Source organism: Embiotoca jacksoni, unplaced genomic scaffold (genome assembly GCF_022577435.1).
Source record: "Embiotoca jacksoni isolate LCO1_2020_lvr unplaced genomic scaffold, fEmbJac1.0.p SCAF_52, whole genome shotgun sequence".
Taxonomy (NCBI): Eukaryota; Metazoa; Chordata; class Actinopteri; family Embiotocidae; genus Embiotoca; species Embiotoca jacksoni.
Window position 1 is genome coordinate 129,313 of NW_027185406.1, and position 18,901 is coordinate 148,213.

The window sequence follows — 18,901 nt, forward strand, 5'->3', positions numbered from 1 at the left end:
CGCGCATTTGCCCCGACCGGAGGAAAGTATGTGAAGCTTTCCTTCGCTTCACTTGGTGGAAACGAAGCTGCTGCTTCTTTCTTCTCGGTCGAAGGCCCGATGATGTCATCGCGCTCATTTTGGATACTTGTGGCATCAGTTGCACAGCAGTTTCAGGAAGTCTGCAACTTTCATTGAGACGTTTTTTTGTTTTTTTTAATGCCAGTTAGAATTAAATGCGAGTCCGTCTGCTCCAGTCTTTTTTTTTTTTTTTGGGGGGGGGGGGATAGTTAGGTATGATGGCTTTTTTTTTTCTTCCTGATTTACACACCCTGGATCTGTTATGCAACACTTGGGGAATCATTTAGAAGTAACACGGCGTTGATCGTTGACCGCCACATAAACAAACTACTTGGATTTTCCACTATTTCTTTGTTGTTGTCATTTGATATTTGCTCATGATTACTTTGCAGGATTTTCCTGTTTTATTGCACCTTGAATTTAGTCGCTTCTGGATTATTATTATTTTTTTTTTTTTACCCCCCCTCCTCCACCCTTCCCTCTCCCCTCTTCCCTCCATGTTTATTTATTTATTTTATTCATCCTCGGTGCGGTTGCGAGATTCAGGTCAGCTAGGTGCAGGAAGAGGAAGCTCGCGGGGAGTTAGAGGAGGAGTGACACCGCAGTCCGCCCGGCTTATGCTTTCCTAGAAAAGTGGCTGTTGGAAATGTTTTCCAGTATTAGTGGAGATTATGTACGTTTTTGTATTTTGTATTTTTTTTTTATGTACGGAGCTGAAATTGGGAGCATCTGTACGTGCTGTTCGCTGCATTGGCTTAAAAAATAAATAAATAAATAAAAAAAGTCCAATTTATGGTAAGTTTATTAATACACAGTTGCATCTTCTGTGAACCTCTTTTTTTTTTTTTTGTCCACCTGACACCTGAGAAGTGGGCACGGCTCGCCTACCGGCGCCATGGCAACATGACACCCTGCCGAGGCGGTTGCCATAGCAGCGCGCCGTGGCTTGTTTGGTGTCGGGTTACCGTTGGCAGCCGGCTTACTCGTCAGGGGAAGAAGTTGTCTTTTCGAAGTGGAGGAGCAGTTGTTGTTGTTGTTGTTGTTGTTTTTTAAATTTACTTGCATGCTTGTTGGGTAACAGAAAATTTGACTCAAATTTTGAAGATTTCTTTTATATATTGTTTTACAATATTGAATATTGTAAAACAATTTTTTGACATTTTAATCAAGCGAATAGCTGGTTGAAAATATAGTTTGCTTATTTATCAATAATCAAACTAAGTTTTTATTTTGGATTAGATTTAGTTCCTTCTCGACCTTAAAAACCTTTTCCCAGACCTTTCAGCTGTGTTACTGTCTTCAGCTTTTCAGATAAAACTTTAATAACCCCGCAGTGGGTAAATTTAGTCGTCACAGCAGCTGAAGAATACATGTAAAAAAGATAAGTACACGGAAATGAAAAGTTACAAATATACATACAATATAAATAGAATAGAAAATAAAGGCCGATGTGTTAAATACACACACAAGCTATAAACACGAAATACATTAATTCACCTTTGACCTCTACGGTGAAATGTTAGTGTAAATATTTCTGGATAAATTTGAAACTTTTTGTAGTTTTGCACATTTGGGAAAACGTTGGGCAGCCGACTGCCGAAACGCTCCGGAGTCGAAAATTGTTTTGTCTACCCCCCCCCCCCCCCCCACCCCACCCTCCAATCCAAAAACCTGGACTTGGTTCAGGTTTACCAGCTGAGTGCTCGGCCGGTCGCTTCCTCTCCAAATTGGGTCTCCATGCTGAGCAGCTAAATGAATCTCAGGAATTTTGCACCAAACACGGCCGTTGAAAAGTTTCTCTGACGCACACACACACACACACACACACACACACACACACACACACACACTCACACTCAAAAGTACCACCTTATTTGTGCGTATTCACATAAAACTAATGTTATCAGATGATCTCCGAGTTTTTTTGTTTTTTTTTTGTGTGCAGATTAAAGGGGGGGGGGGGGCACGGCAGATTCATACACACATTTAGTCGTCCTTCGCGGCTATTTAAAAAAGAAATAAACATATATCCTAAGAGGACCCCAGACAATACCGGTCCCGGTATAATAGAGCTTTAAAGGCTAAAATTACACAGCTGCTGATTAGAGTTGTGGCCGCGGACGTCCGGGGAGGTAATCGGGGAGAAGACTTTGTTGTCGGAGGCGTGTCGGTGAGCCCAGCCCGCCTCGAGTTCGGATTTCTGTCAGGCCGCCATCTTTGCCAGTTCGGAGCGGTTTGCGGCAGGAAGCGACCATATTTGGGCGAACTTGGCTGGGGGGGAGAAGGGGAGGGGGAGCGAGCGGTAGATCTGACTCTTATCTGATTGGGGAAGGCCCCGGCGACCTGAAGTTGAATGGGAGTCAACGGGAGGAGGCTTATTTTATTATTATTTTTTTTTAGGAGCCGACCTCTAGTGGCGCTCGGTGGTATTGCAGCTTTTAGGCGCTTTCTGCATCGGCCCTCATTTTTGCACCAAAGTCACTCCAAGGCTGAGAGAGGGAGGAAGAGAGCTCGATGTGGGCAGACCTGCATAATTCAGCGCCTCATCCCGAGTGTGTCTTTTTTGTATGCATGCGTGTGTGTGTGTGTGTGTGTCTGTGTGTGTGTGTGTGTGTGTGTGTGCGTGTGTGTGTGTGTGCATGCGTGCGTGTGCACACTGCATTCTTAAGAGTGCTTCACTATTCTCTGCACGTTGGGTCCTTGATCACAAGGTGCCATGTTTACCCCCCCCCCCCCCCCCCGCCCCCCACACTCCCCCTCCCACTGTAAACCGCTGCAGGCTCTTATCCATCTTTCTTGTACATGCACACACATGCATGTGTGACCTTTCTGCCTGTTTCTGAAGTCTCTGCCCCCCCCCTCCCCATCATCCCTCCCCCCCCACCCCTCTCTTCTTTTATAGTCAACGAGAACGAGGGCGAGAATATCAGCAAATGGAGCAGAAGTGAATGCTTCCTCTCATTATCCCGTTTACTGTCCGACTTCGACTTTTTAAATGTGTTTATTTATTTATTGTTTTACAGCTCGTACAAATAAATACCCGTGCTGATGTCACTCACTTTAATTAGGTTTGATACATTTTAATGCCAAGTGGATATGAAAGTACTTTTTGAAATTCAAAAATTCATACAGTTTAAACTTCTGCTTTTTTTTCCGGACCAGTTTTAAACTGTTTATTTACAATATTTATTGATTTAAAAAAAAAAAAATTTTTTTTTTTGTCAAATCTTTGCATCGTAAAATGTCAAATTTCTACTTGGTGTACTTTATAAACTCTTCAGATTTCAATAACAAAGACTTAAAGGCGGCAACTTCGTTTCAGTGTTTCGACTCTCGGATATCCGTGCCGTGTTTTTAACTTTGAGCTGAAGCAGTGATGCTCATTGGAAGAACAAAGGCTGCTCTGTGATGGTCAGCAGCCATGAGCCTCTACTTATTAACAGAGGTTTTTTTGTTTTTTTTTTTTTTTGTGGGAGTTTGTTTCCAGTCAAAGAAGAAGAAGAAAAAAAAAAACATTTTATGAATTCTTTCAACTTCAAAAGTGGTATATCTGTCAGCCTTGATCCGGGCTTACAATACCGTAGTCTTGTCAGAATAGATGGGAGGGAGGGAGGGAGTGAGTGGAGGGAGTGAGTGGAGGGAGGGAGGGAGGGAGGGAGGGAGTGAGTGGAGGGAGTGGAGGGAGGGAGTGGAGGGATGGAGGGAGTGAGTGGAGGGAGGGAGGGAGTGGAGGGAGTGAGGGAGTGGAGGGAGGGAGTGAGTGGAGGGAGTGAGTGGAGGGAGTGAGGGAGTGAGTGGAGGGAGTGAGTGGAGGGAGTGAGTGGAGGGAGGGAGGGAGTGGAGGGATGGAGGGAGTGAGTGGAGGCCGGACGGCTCGATACCGAAGCAGAAACTCACCTGAAACAAAGATGCTTTTCTTTTTTTCTTTTTTTTCTCCCGGCAGCCACAGAGGAAATGTTTGCATTTTCTTTCTAAGGCTTTTTAAGGACAGGAGGCCTCTCTGCCTCCCCACCCCTTTTTTTTTTTTTTTAATTTATTTATTTTTTAACATAACTTTGATGAAGTTTAAGAATACTGGTTTGTTGTAATAGTTGGCAGACTGAGGGGCTTTGATTCTCACTGTGTATGTAATATATATCTCCCCATACACAGCTTAGAAAAAAAAAAAAAAAAAAAAAAAGTCAGTAATAAATCAACCACAGCTCAAAGTTTCCTCCATCCATCTACTGGGGGTTTGGGGGGGGGGGTCTTTTTTTCTTCAGCGGTCTCCTCCTTTCTATCTTTTCGTCCTCGTGGTCCGTCGGTGTCTCCGATTGCCTTTGTGAAACCCACACACCCCCCACCACACCACACCACACACCCCCCACGTCTGAGTTCAAAACCTCCATCCAACTGGCCTGAGACGCCCGGCTTAGGGAGGAATCCCCTCCATGATACTGCAGGTGGGGCTGCAACAATATTGACTCGGGAACTCGGTTCATTTTATTAGGCTCGTGTGTGTGTGTGTGTGTGACCGAGATGACGCACAGCAGCTGGAATCTATTCTCATTTTCAAACGGCCATCATCCAGAAAGCTCTTCTCCTCCCTTCTTCTCTCTGTATATTCATCTTTTCGATGCCCAAAAAAACAAAATCAAGTATCCAGTGTCTCCATGGAAACTAGCGGGTTTAACCTTTCTTCTTTTTTTTTTTTTTTTGTATTTAATTAAACGCAAGGTGGGAATATAGCAGTTTGACAGAAGTTACGTCGGTGTTTGATTCTTTTACTTCTAACTCAGTCGAATTGGAAAACTGAGGACACTAAGCCCCGCCCACTGATAGCTGAAACCTGACTGCACCACAGGGCCTGTCAATCAGAGAGACACGCCCCCCCCAAAAAACGTATCCTCTTGAGGTTTATTTTCTAATGAATGAGGGATTATTTTCAGATGGACGTCCAGAAAACGAATAAGAAGGAGCGACTTCAGCTGAAGTGTGTGTGTGTGTGTGTGTGTGTGTGTGTGTGTGTAAAGATTGATTTATCACATTATTGAAAGATGAGGGGTGGGGGGGTGGACTTTGCCACTGAATCACCACCCGGCCGAGTCTTATTTCTCCAGAGCCCCCCCTCCACCCTTCTCTCCCCTCCCCAACCTCCACCCACTCAGATGGCTCAAAGTGGTTTTACACGGAGCTCTGGTTAGTTTCTTTAACACCTGATAACCCGCCACACACATACCAAGCTCTGTGTGTGTGTGTGTGTGTGTGTGTGTGTGTGTGTGTGTGTGTGTTGGATTAAGGAAGCCTTGCCGTGAGAAAGTTGATGCGGGAGAACGATAAGACAGCGAGATGCGAGTGGGGGTGGTGGTGGTGGTGGGGGTGTAGAGATGGTGACGGATACCGAAGGTTGTCCTTGTATTTATTGCAGGTACCTGAATTGAATATACGTGAATAGTGTATTTATTTGTTTTTTTGCCGTCCCATACAGCTTCCGATTTAAAGTGTACGTTAGAAATTAAACGACAAGCTGAGTAATCAAGTAGTCGATCGACAGAAAAATTAACGAGTCGGCGTTTTTAATAGTTTTCCGAGCAGAAACGCCGCAAATGTTTTTGTCCGGCTTCCCAGATTGAGTTGTGTCGTCATAATTTGAGTTTTTTACGTTAATAAATTGTCAGACAAAAAAAAAAGCAACCTGAAGATATCGCCTCGAGCTTTGAAGCAGCAATCATCAAATTTTAATAAAAAAAAAAAAAAAAAAAAAAAAAAAAAAAATCTAAAAATGTCGAGGAAATAAAGGTGATTCTGAAAGAGCAAATATTTGAAACAGTTTAAGCTTTTATTTTCGTAAACTTCTTTATCTTCAGAGGTAAAGTGAGTCAGGTGAGTTTGCTGCTTTTACAAGGAACAAATAAAACGTCCAGTTACCGTTTAATCCGCCGAAACGCGTCGTTTCACTTTCTCCTGCAAACACAGACGCGACCTTTGAACTCTTCGGCTCGGCGACCTTTGACCCGGGAGGGGTTAGTCGGATTTTTTAAAAAAGTGCGGGTTATCTGTATTCACACGTGCCCTTTTCCGGAGGGAGCGGTTCGTGTTTAGTGATTACTCTTTTAATAAATGGATTCACAGCATTCCTGAGCGGAGTGATGATGAAAAGGGCCGAATAATAACAAAAAAATAGGAGCTTTTGCTTGAAATGCTAATGCCTGATTTGTATTTTGAAACTTGGGTTAAAATATACAATTGTTTTTTTTTTTTTTTAATATTCTTTAATACGTTTTGACCCGAGTTGACCTCCTTATCAGAAAGATCGCGCTTTCGATGCGACACGACCGCGATGATCTCGCGTTATCGTCAATATCGGCGAGTCGAATCGAATTCGCTGGTGTTTGTTTTCGCTGCCGTCGAAGCGTAGCTCGCCTGAACGTTTCGTTTCATCGCTTCGAAGTCACGTCTGCCTCCTTAAATATCCCAAGAGGTGAATCTCTTCGTAGCTGGTGTGTCAGCTTGAACACACACACATCATCTAACTGATAATGGCTATCTGCAGCGTTGTCCTACTTTGTGTGTGTGTGTGTGTGTGTGTGTGTGTGATAAATAGTCTCACACAAGTTTAGTCACAGGTCTCATGCACTCTGTGTGTGTGTGTGTGTGTTTGAATACAAGCGAAGGCATGAGATTAGGCTACACACACACACACACACACACACACACACACACACACACACACACACACACACACACACACACACACACACACACAGATGCCATACTGTGCCCATATATGGTCTTAACATGCTGCAATTACACGGCTTTAGGTGATTTATTTTGTTATTTTTGTGTTTTTTTGGAGGTGGAAGATAGATAGATAGATAGTTACTTTATTAATCCCACAAGGGGAAATTTTTTTCGCTACAGCAGCATTATAGGTACAGGAAAGCAATAAAACAACAGTAAAATATTAAATATAAAAATGCACAGTATACACAATAAATAGAATAAAATAGAATAATTAAATTAAAACTAACTAAACAATAGTGCAAACAAACAAGAAAACAGACAGCCGACGGTGTTGTTGTTGTGTGATGTATTTTGCCAGAGGCGAGTTATTGTACAGTCTTATTCCAGTGAATGATGACGCGTTCGTTCGTCGAATGTGAACCCCGGCGTCGTAAACACAAATCCCGCTTCTCGACAGAAGTAGTCCAACATGAAAGACTCGCCCCCTGAAACCTCATCCGATACCTTTCGACTGGAAATATGTGACTGCGCTTTGATGCGGAGCAGAGTTTTATCCTGGCTGCTGTTTTTTTTTTTTTTGGTTGTGTTTTTTTGAAGTGACATACTGCTGCATTAGCGTTTCCCGTCAACCCCCATGTGCTGTTTGCAAAATAGAGAGGAGAAAAAAAAAAAAAAGAAGCTGTTGGGGATTATTAGAATGAAAAGCTGCAAAAAGGATAAACTGAACAGTTTGTTCTCGTTCTGCCTCTCGCCTTTCACTTTTTACATTTTGGAGCTTTTTAGCTGATAAACTCGAGTTGAATTAAAAAATATAAGAAGCGTGAAAACTGTTAGAAGTCAACGAGGCCAAATGTTTTCTAATTTTGGTCCCTTTTTTTTGGTTTTGTTTTTTCTGACAAACAAAAATTGGTTTCAAAAATCTTTTTCCCCCCAAAAAAATCTGACCTTAGATTTGGAGGAACTTTCTTTATCTGTAAAGTCGTACGTACTTGTTCAACAGTAAATCTGAAAACATTTTAAAGACGCAGAGTCCGCTAAATTCTCTGGTTCTTGCTGTAGATTAAAATAGAACGTCACACTCTGTATGTTTGGTTCTCCTTCAAAACTTCAACGTCAATACAATAATATTCAATACTTTATTCTATAATTTACCTGTTCAGCTTTGCCAGAAAACTTTTTAAACGATTTATGCGAAAGAAAAAATAAACCAGTATCTTTATTACACTATTAACAAAAGGACACATAAACAATTGAGTTGTCGTCGAATGGTTGTCGTCTTAAACCGCCAAAACATTAGATATATTTACGAATGTGCTCCCAAAAAGCTGCTTAAAGTTGGAATATATCTCCTGGTTAATGTGATCAATAAACAATATTAGTATCTGAATGTGTATTTTCTGTTCATCTCACAGTTCTACTACCTTTGTTTGTACTGTTGTTGGGAGCTGACGTGTGGCGTAGGCCGGTTGTACCGGACTTTCAGCTCCAGGCTGTTATGTTATGTTATGTTATGTTATGTTATGTTGTGGTTCAAAGCACTAAATCATGACCCCGAGGTAACGGGACTACGGCCGAGAAATATCGGAAAGTTGGACTGGACCATTTTCTAGAGATATAGGGGTGTAGGACTGGTCTAAAGCTTTGAGGTGTTGGAATTTCAGGAACTGCCGAAGGTCTGGAAAAGTGTTTGACGGGACTATTCTCGTAAAAAATGGGCGTGCAGGAACGGCCCAAGGTTTGTCGGACTGTACCATGTCCTGCAGGTACTGGAGGGGGGGGGTGATTGTTGCTGTTGTACTGGACTTCAGCTTCTGTCACTTTGTGTGCAATGTACTTTTGGACTGCGCCATGTCCTTGACCTGCGGGGAGGAGGGGGGGGCGGGGTTATAGCACTAAATCATGATCCCCGAGCTGTGGTAATGTAGGGTTGGACCCAGGGCCAACAGGACTATGGCCTCGAAGTTGGACCGGACCATTATCTAGAGGGACAGGGGTATAGGACTGATCCAAAGCTTTTGAGGTGTTGGAATTTCAGGAATTGACGAGGGTCTGGAAAAAAGTGTAGGACGGGACTATTCTTGTAAAAAATGGGCGTGCAGGAACGGCCCGAGGTTTGTCGGACTGTACCATGTCCTGCAGGTACGTGGGGGTGGTGGATGGGGGAGTGCTTGTACTTGAACCGTTCACCGTGGCCCCGTAGGTGATATATTACAGCCGGTTAATCATCATCATCCTCCTGCTCGCTCCCGAAGCTGGGCTTTTATTTATTTTATTTTTTTTGAACCCGAGTGGACGGGTGTATCCACGGTAACGGTTACCAACGGTTACGCAAGCCTGACAACGGCAACCCTCGATGACCCACATTCCAGCCAGTAAATCACAACACACACACACACGTTCCCCGACTCCACCCTTTTTGCCTATCGAAACTCCGCTCAGTGTTTCCACTCTGCTCCGCTGTGAGTTTGGAAGGAAGAGGAGGCAGGAAAAAGAAAAACACACACAGCTATCAGCCTCCCGCCCTTTTTCTTTTCTTTCTCGCTTTTACATTGATCACGTCCCTTTTCAACGAAGCGCACAAGCACTCGATCCCTTTCAGAAAGTCGTCCGGCCTCGTCTTGCTTCCTCCCTTTTTTTTTTTTTTTTTTTCCCGAAACGCTGGCACGCTCCTCTCGTTAACATTCAAATCCTTGAATGCCTCCGTTGGCACGCTGACAGAAGAGATGTCTACGTCCCGGGAGGAACCAGTCAGGGTTTTCCCGCCTCTATTATTTATTTATTCATTTTAAAGACCACTACATCCCTTCCTGGCATCATAAAAAAAAATGAGTTATTGTTTTACAAAGTAAAAGCCGTGGAGACCTTTCAAGGGTACGGTACTCCTGCAGTACCACCGAGTGCCACTAGAGGTCGGCTAAAAAAAAAAAGCCTCAATAGACTCCCATTCAACTTCCCTCATCAAATTGTAGGTCAATAACTTTCTTCCCATCAGTTATCTCGGTGTTGTCAGCTGAAGTCGCTCCTTCTTATTAGTTTTCTGGCGGTCCTTCTGAAAATAATCCCTCATTCATTAGAAAATAAGCTTCAAAAAGGCTGTGTTTTTTTTTTTTTTTGGGGGGGGGGGCGTGTCTGTTTGATTGACAGCCCCGGGTAGATGCAGGAGCTTTTTTTTTTTTTCTTTTTCTTTCAATGGCTTAGTTATGATAAAACACGAGGCCCAATTTTCGCCGCCGAGCCTTAAACGTATGCAACGCGTGCACCTCGGGGCTGCCGGCCGGAGTCGCCGTGTCAGCACATTGTTCCACCGCATTCAAATCAGGACGGCGAAGACATTCTCGCTCTTGTAGTCGACTGCGGAGGGAAATGTCAACATGTAGGAAATACATTTTGCACAGCGAAAATAGCCCCGGGTGTCGAGATTATGTGTGTGTGTGTGTGTGGGTGTGTGACGGAGCTTTTCTTAGACCGCGAGTGAAATAAACCAGAGAAGAAATGATAAAGAACAATAAATAGATAATGGAACAAGTGATTGAAGCCGGGAGGTTTCCCATCATTTGGTTCCAAATTTAGGGGACAACTTTAGAGAATATTTCCCAAAACCTGCATTTTAAACTCAACTAAATCGGACGCGACGTAGTTTTTGAGCTGTGTTAATTGAAATTAGACCGCGTCGTGTATTTTATTTTGAAATTCCCGCCCCGTAATGTTTTTCGATTGGCAGGCAGAGTTGTGGAGTCCGCTTTATTATTTACGACCCAGTTTTCACAGTAATTCGTTTGTAGTTTTGTGTGCAAACGTAATTGAATTTAAACTGTGTTTCTGCAGTTTGTACCAGATGATAGACTTTATTCTTTTTTTTTGGGGCCCTTAGCACCGAATGTTCGTTATTAAAGGAATTATTAAAATAAATTGCTTATTTGGCGGCTTCAACGTGCTCCAACACTCATGAAAGTTGGCAACACGCCCGGCGAAAATTTATTTTAGTGGTTTCGCAAGTGGGCGTGGCCAAACAGCTCGATAGCACGGCTACATTTACCTACGTGCACGAAGTTCCTTGGACATTCGTATCCCAGCGAGATGTACGAAAAAGGCTCTCGGCACCGTGACCTCAACTTAAACAGGAAGTCCGCCATTTTTTTGAATTTAGTTGCCATTTTTTGGGCTTTTTTTTTTTTTTTTGTACTTAAATTTCTCCTTTTTTTTGTTTGTCGTCGAAGGACCTGGAGTTCCACGGCGTGATGCGGTTCTACTTCCAGGACCGGGTCGCCGGCAACTTCGCCACCAAGTGCATCCGAGTCTCGAGCACGGCGACAACGCAGGACGTCATCGAGACGTTGGCCGAGAAGTTCCGACCGGACATGAGGATGCTGTCCTCGCCGAAATACTCGCTGTACGAGGTGCACGTCAGCGGAGGTGAGTTCCCACGAGAGGGGGAAAAAAACCCCAAAAAAACAGTTGGGCTATAACGGTTTGTCGTAGTGGGCTCTCGAGATGAACCGGTGTTTCCTGTGTGTGTGTGTGTGTGTGTGTGTGTGTGTGTGTGTGTGTGTTAGAAGAGCGTCAGCTGGACCTGGACGAGAAGCCGCTCGTCGTCCAGCTGAACTGGAACAAAGACGACAGAGAAGGACGCTTCGTCCTGAAGAACGAGAACGACATCTTGCCCAAGGTCAGCCGGCTCCGCCTCCTTCATCTACTCATCAGTAGACTTGAAATCCCCCCCCCCCCGCCGCCCCCATTCATCATTTTCCTTTTAAGAAAAAAAATGAAGCCGCCTCTTCTGAGCTACTGGAAACATAAAAAAAAAAAAAAAGTTGCGACGCTGTGAAAAGTGTAAATAAAAACAGAATGCGAAATAGACCAAAGACAACATGTCAAATGTTGAAACGGAGATATTTTATCGTTTTCGTGAAAAATATGAGCTCATTTTTGAATTTGATGGCAGCGACGTGTCTCGGAAAAACAAAAGCCGGGACGAGGGGCAACAAAAGACTGGAAAAGTTGTGTAAAGATAAAAAAAAAATAAAATATATATATATATATATATATATACATTGTGGAACATCTCGCAACTAATTAGGTTACCTGGCAACAGATCAGTAACATGATTGGGTATAAAAAGAGGCGGAGTCTCTCGAGGTGCACCGCTCTGTGACGGTGAGGGCAAATAGTGCAACAAATGTAAGAATGATGTTCCTCAACTAAACATGTTGCTGCCAACAAAACTCAACTTGATCTGATGTAACATTCAAAGACCGTAGAATAATTAATTATTTATTTATTTTTTACACCCCCCCCCCCCCCACCTTCACCCCCACCCCCTTTTGCTTCCTCCTCTTCTGCCAGAAGAGCCAGAGTAACGGGCCGGAGAAGGAGAAGGACGGCGTGATCCAGAACTTCAAGAGGACTCTGTCCAAGAAGGAGAAGAAGAAGGAGAAGAAGAGGGAGAAGGAGTTCGCCCGCATCCCCGACGGAGACGAGCAGGCGGAGGACGGGTAAACGTCAACGACGCTCGCCAGCTCATCCATCTTATCGCCCTCTTACGTCCTCTCAGTCCTCGGAGGACGGTTTCTTTGTTTTTTTTTTTGTTTTCTTCTGCCAAGAAAAGCACGTAACACTCCGGAAAGAGGAAAGAGAAGCGATTTGAACTTTGACTCCTTCTGTTCCTTTCATCTGTCTTTGTTGTTTTTTTTGTTGTTGTTGTTGTTGTTTTTTTTAGGGAGAACAATCGCCTGGCGGCGGAGGTTTATAAGGACATGCCGGAGACCAGCTTCACCAGGACCATCTCCAACCCCGAGGTGGTGATGAAAAGGAGGCGCCAGCAGAAACTGGAGAAACGCATGCAGGAGTTCATGAGCAGCGACGGGAGGCCGGACTCAGGTACTTCTGATTAAGCCCCTCCCCCTTTTTTAAATTCAGGCTTTTTGTTTCCGGCACGGCTTCCGTTCACATGTTTTTGCGGACAAATCGCTTGAATTTGTGAAAATTCTTGCGATTGTGATTTTCCTGGAGGGGAAATGATGAAACTGATATGATCGGGGGGAAAAAAACCAAAAAAACAAGGAGGAACGTGGAGTTCGGGGAGCAATGAATTGAGACCGACTACGACGTCTTGCAAAAGAAATTCCCCGTTTCCCAACCTTAAGAAAAACAAACAAACCGGAGCCAAAGACGGAGCCGGCTTCTGGAAGAAAAAAATATCCAAACGGGGGACGTCCTCGTGTGGCTGAAATAAAAACCTGACGTGAACCCTCCTGGAGTTAATCTGCGGCGCGACCTGAACCATCACAGGTCACCGCTGCTCCTTATCCAGCGGGCGGGGGAGGGGAGGAATAGGGGGGGGGGTCTGGAGGGGAAGGCTGAGGTCAAATTCTCCGCCTCCAGGTGTGCACAGCTGGTTTCAGGGTGCAGCTGCTGTCACGACCTGCAAACGCGCGTCGATTCAGCGGGTTTTTTTTCTTCTATTTTTGGTATAAAAAAATCCCGTCTTTTTGATCGTTTCTTCGTCGTGCGTAAAACGTCGGCTGGTTTCTCAGAAGTCTCACGCTGACATGTACACGCGCGCACACACACACACACACACACACACACACACACACACACACACACACACACACACACACACACACACACACACACGTACGTCCTTGTTGAATGGGCGAACACTGACTGGTCCGGCGTGACTCAGGCGTTACCTAATCACTCTGACAGACAGATGGACCAGTGGACCGACTCTAAAAACAGCTCCAACCACTGACCGCATACGGTACACACACACACACACACACACACACACACACACACACACACACACACACACACGTGGCCGATGGGACAGGACGGCTTGTGGTCAGACGATGACGTTTTCCCAGCAGAGTCCTATTTTACTGAAACAAAAGTCGGTTTTATGGGACGCTCCTGAAAAAAAAAAAAAATGCTGTTTGCTCTGCTGAAGACTCCCTTGTGGGATTTACGAAGGTGATCATTTTCAGTTGTCACACGGCCGCATGTTCCACCAGAGGACAGCGTGATGTGTTATTTTCTGAGCATTACAGTTTTTCTCTTTTTTTCTAAAGGAAAATAAAATGTTCTTACGTGTTTTTGTTTTTTTTAAGGGAAAGCAAAGTTTCCCAAATCATCTACTCAAACTGTTATCCATGTGTGCGTAGTGCCTTTAAATCGGGTGATTGTTCAGGCAGAATTCAGGGTCTCTCGTAATTGAAGTTGTAGCTCGTTAGCGCCGCGAACGCATCGAGAGCTCGGTGTTTAGGTCGGACAGTGGGCGGAGCTATAACAATGATCGTAAAAATTTGTGACATCACAAACCTCCGGCTGGCGTACATTTCTCCTCGGATTGAATGTTGTGACACTTTGGGTGTTTTATATGCAGCACATAGACCTGTTTTGTAGTCAAAGAAGAAATGGAAATGTAACTTTATGGGGCCTTTTAAAAAAAAATAAATAAAAAAAAATAAAGGACTTTTGAGTCCTCTGTTTCCGCAGCTTGTCGACTCTCTCGGAAACTATTTAAGTTTCGGATTATTTTTGCAGGAGCGCTACATAAATCAAAAATGTCCTGAACTGTCTCCGCAGGCGGCACTTTGAGGATATACGCCGACAGCCTGAAGCCCAACATCCCCTACAAGACCATCCTGCTGTCCACCAGGGACACGGCCGACTTCGCCGTGGTGGAGGCGCTGGAGAAGTACGGGCTGGAGAAGGAGAACCCCCGGGAGTACTGCATCGCCCGGGTAACGAACACTTTTCAAACATCCATCCCATAAACCCACAAAAAAAGTCCAAACTTGCGTCCTTCTTCTGAGATAGATGGAAATCACGTCGATGAGACTGGAATTTAATTTAATATGTTATATTAGTTTGTGTTTCTCCACTAAACACGACCTCGACCCTCCTTTTTTTTTCTCTCATCAATAAAACACCTTACATCATCCTTCTGAGAGGACGGAGGAACGTCAAGGTCACTGTCATGCGCGCACACACGCACACGCACACACACACACACACACACACACACACACACACACACACACACACACACTCGTCACCCGCCTGGCAGATTGAAACAGAATGCTACTTGGCACAAAAAACCTTCAGGAGGAATGCAATTCAGTTGCTTTCAGACTTGAGTGCTACAGCAGCAGCACATGCTGTGTATCTGTGTGTGTGTGTGTGTGTGTGTGTGTGTGTGTGTGTGTGTGTGTGTGTGTGTGTGTGTGAGTGTGAGTCTGTGCGTATTTTTGTGTGACTGTGACGTTGAACTTGGCCGTCCTCCCCACAGCCTCTCCCATATCCGTCCTCATACGATCGGCCAAAAAAAAAACGTACGAACTAACTGCTGCTCTCATAGACGATGCAAAGTAGTATTATGAAAAGTAGTAACAACGCTCTTCGGTCTCGGGACAATTTTTATTTTTAAAATGTTTTTTTTTTAGATGTAACAACGAAAAAAAACCTCGCGTTAAAATAAAAATGTGGTAAAAAAAATAAATAAATAGTCTCTGTGCATTCAACAACCTGAAATCATAGAATCTCATTACTTTTAATTGCTGAGTCGACTGATTTTTTAAAATTTTAATTTTAATTTTTTGTATTTGTCTGTCCCGTTTCCTGTTCGGTCGGATTCAGTCCGTACGACGCGCATTGCACGGGCTATATATCGGGACCGTCCCGTACTAAATGTGTTGTCGTAACTGGTTTCCGCCTCTCCTTCAGAGAACAGAAGTTACATTCGTAACATTTGCATTTTGTTCGTTTCGCAGCAAGACGACAAGTCGGGCAAGGAGGCGATTCTGGACGATCTGGAGTGTCCGCTGCAGATCTTCAGGGACTGGCCTGCTGACAGAGGTATAAAAACACGCACGCACACATACATGCAACTGGGTTCATCACAGTGTGCCACTCTCACTTTCTGTTCCCTCTTTTCTTGGTTGCTGTCGCCCCCTTGTGGTGCCCTACAGTCATGACAGTTATTTCTTTTTAATTTTTATCAGAAAACGCTTCCTAATAATGTTTCAAGAATCAGACAATCAGATCTGATTTATTTATTAACTTTTTATATATATATATATATATATATATATATATTTTTTTTTTTAAATTGTTTTTATTTATTATTCGAACGCAACGTGCCTGACGTGTTTACGTAACGCCAGATGTGTGTTTTTCCCGCCGTCTTCAGGAGCGTTAGTGTTCCAGCTAAAAAAGAGACCTCCCGACTATCAGGGACGGAAGGGACGCAAGGTGGAGGACAAGGGCGTCCGGGGGAAGGACAGCTCGCTGCCGCCCGAGAAACTGCCTTACCTGGTGGAGCTGAGCCCAGGTACGCCCGCCACAACACACACAGGGGCACACACACACACACACACACACACACACACACACACACACAACACGATAGTCCTGTATTAAAGGGCAGCAAATTATAATTATTTCCTTTATTAATTAGTTAATAAGCTGTCGGGTCAATTCCTGGGTCCAAAAGGTAACCAAGTTCATCACTTAAATAGAAAACACAGTGCAACTGTGGGAGATGACCTCTGACCTCTGACCTTCTGGGTCAACCTGAATGCCTCATCGTACGGGACACTTGTTCTAGTAGCACCAGAGGAAGTCGATCCTCTCCATGACCGCTGCTGTAATGGCAGACAGTGACCAGCGGGCGGCAGTGTAAGCTCTGCAGTACATTACATGTACTCTGTTGGCAGACAGCTTTAAGAACTGTCTTCATCCAACAGCTTTAATTTGAAACTCTTACAAAGCTTTCAAAACAGATGTTGTTACACTATGAGAAGTCAAAAAAGAAAAGTCAATTAATCTTAATATTTAATGGAAAAGCATTTAAATTGCAGCATTGCTAGTTTTATTTACTGTTTTCCCTTCAGATTAAAGTCAAATGTTATCGGGCAAGATATACAAGCATGTAGGTGTTTTCAAAATAAAAGCAGGGCAGAAATATGTCAGAATTTATTTAGCAGCCAACACCAGCATATTAAATTTGATTTTTTTTTTTTTCTTTTTCTGAACTAGTTTGGTCACGTTACGCTCTTGTTTGTGTTCAAAGGGAGAAAAATCATTTTAATGGTCTTAAAAAAAGCAGAGAAAGTTGCATGTATGTACGCGTTTAATTTGGGAGTTTAAAAAAAAACAAAAAATGCATTGTGGGGAAATTGAAAATCGAAGTACGCGGGGGCAGGTTGAACGGACAACAAGCACAACAACAAGGTAAGTTGTTTTTTTAATAACAATATAAAACTCCTGGAATGCAGCACAAAATCCCCAAAAAGTTTTTATTTTTTTTATTTTTTTTTTCGGGCGTTTTGAAGAGAATGACACGTCGTCGCCTCTAACAGCTTCTTTCTGGCTACTGATCCCTCCCCTCTCTCTCTCTCTATCGGCCTCTTTCATCCTCTTTATGCCATTCACTGATCAGAACTAATGGAGGGCGGGGGGGTAGATACTAACACAACTTACTTCATCCAAGGTTGACGGGTCGGTGCCCCTGATGGAAAATTAGATTTGGTGTGTGTGCGTGTGTGTGCGTGCGCGTCTGTGCGTGTGTGTGTGTGTGTGTGTGTGTGTGTGTGTGTGTGTGCGTGTGTGTGTGTGTGTGTGTGTGTGTGTGCGTGCGCGTCTGTGCGTGTGTCCTCCCATGCAATTAATGGGTTAACAAGGTAATTCTGCATTTTTTTCCCCCTCCTTGCTGCATTTTCACCCTCTGCTATGTCTGTTTTCTTCCCCACCTTCTTTTGGCATGGTGTGTGCGTGTGCGTGTGCGTGTTGGGCCTGTGCATGTGTCCTCCTACCTCCGTACCTGCCTGCCTGCGTAGGGCGAGGGAATCACTATGCCTACTACGCCTATCGGCACCACGAAGGTAAACGTCCACCAGCACCCCACTCCTCTGTGTCCGTTGCCGTGGCTACCTGGGGGGGGGTCATCCCCTCTCCCCCACTCTCCCCCACTCCTCCCTCACCCCTTTCCACACACACACACACACACACACACACACACACACCTTTGGCTGACAACGGTCGAACACACTCCCCTCCCACCCCGCGCTACGTGTCGTATCTGTGTTGTTGTTGTTGTTGATACTGGAGGGGTCCCCTCACACAAACATGAATACTCACCGCAACATTTTTTTTGAGTGATTTAAAATAAAAACAAGAGTTTAAAATCGTCATATTTGACACCAGACTGAATATACAGCGAGGTATTAAGACCTCTAATAACGTAAATAAATACAATTTTGATCAGAAATAAAGACACCGTAGCCTCGTTATATTATCCGCTCGTTCATTTCAGTATTATTTTAAGGTGCTCTGAGATGTTTTCTTTTTTTATGATGTACATTCATTTTTTGAATTGTTTTTTTCCAGCCCGTGTTTTATCTTCTTCCTCTTCAGTGAACTAACGCACCGCTTTGCTTTTACTAAACTCCTGCATACTAATAAATCAGTAACTGCTCTGCAGCCACACACACACACACACACACACACACACACACACACACACACAAACACACACCACAGGTCTTTTTTAGCAGCACACACCAGTTTGTATCGATTGTTTTGATGTTGAAACGTGTGTCGTATTTCTCTGAGATCTAAATTTGCCGCCCTCCCTCGGTGCTAAATCGGTGTGTGTGTGTGTCCGTGTCCAGACGGGTCGGACTCGCGGGACAAACCCAAGCTGTACCGGCTCCAGCACAGCATCACCGAGGTCGGCTCGGACTGCACGGAGGACGGAGCCATCCAGGTAAACCGCGTTACCAGAAAAACGCAGACGATGGGCGACATCGCAGTGTTCTTATTGTTGTGATCAATAATGTTCGATTTTTTTTGGAGGGAGACGGGGGGGGGGGGGGGGGGTGTAAAATGACGGGAATAAAAAAAAAAAAAAAATTCGTAACATTTTGCGAGCTCTTGGGGATAAAAGTGCCAAAAAAAATAAATAACTGCATTTTTTTCCCCCGCAGTTTTACGCAAAAATCTTACTTGGAACAATTTGTTTTTCTCGAAAATCAAATAAAAAATGTTGGAGCGCAACAATAATAAAAAATAACTCTGGGAAACCCAGTTGGGACGTTTTTTTGTTTTTTGT

The 18,901-nt window shown here is 44.1% G+C and overlaps 1 protein-coding gene across 1 annotated transcript in view; it reads left to right on the top strand.

Moving 5' to 3' along the window:
• afdna (afadin, adherens junction formation factor a) overlaps positions 1 to 18,901 on the top strand; it is a 74,470-nt gene that overhangs the window by 11,583 nt on the left and 43,986 nt on the right. The window contains 9 exon segments of the mRNA XM_069172353.1: positions 11,001 to 11,196; positions 11,337 to 11,449; positions 12,127 to 12,275; positions 12,500 to 12,660; positions 14,374 to 14,531; positions 15,561 to 15,645; positions 15,980 to 16,120; positions 17,628 to 17,672; positions 18,462 to 18,556. Of these exon segments, the coding sequence (XP_069028454.1) occupies positions 11,001 to 11,196; positions 11,337 to 11,449; positions 12,127 to 12,275; positions 12,500 to 12,660; positions 14,374 to 14,531; positions 15,561 to 15,645; positions 15,980 to 16,120; positions 17,628 to 17,672; positions 18,462 to 18,556 (1,143 nt within the window).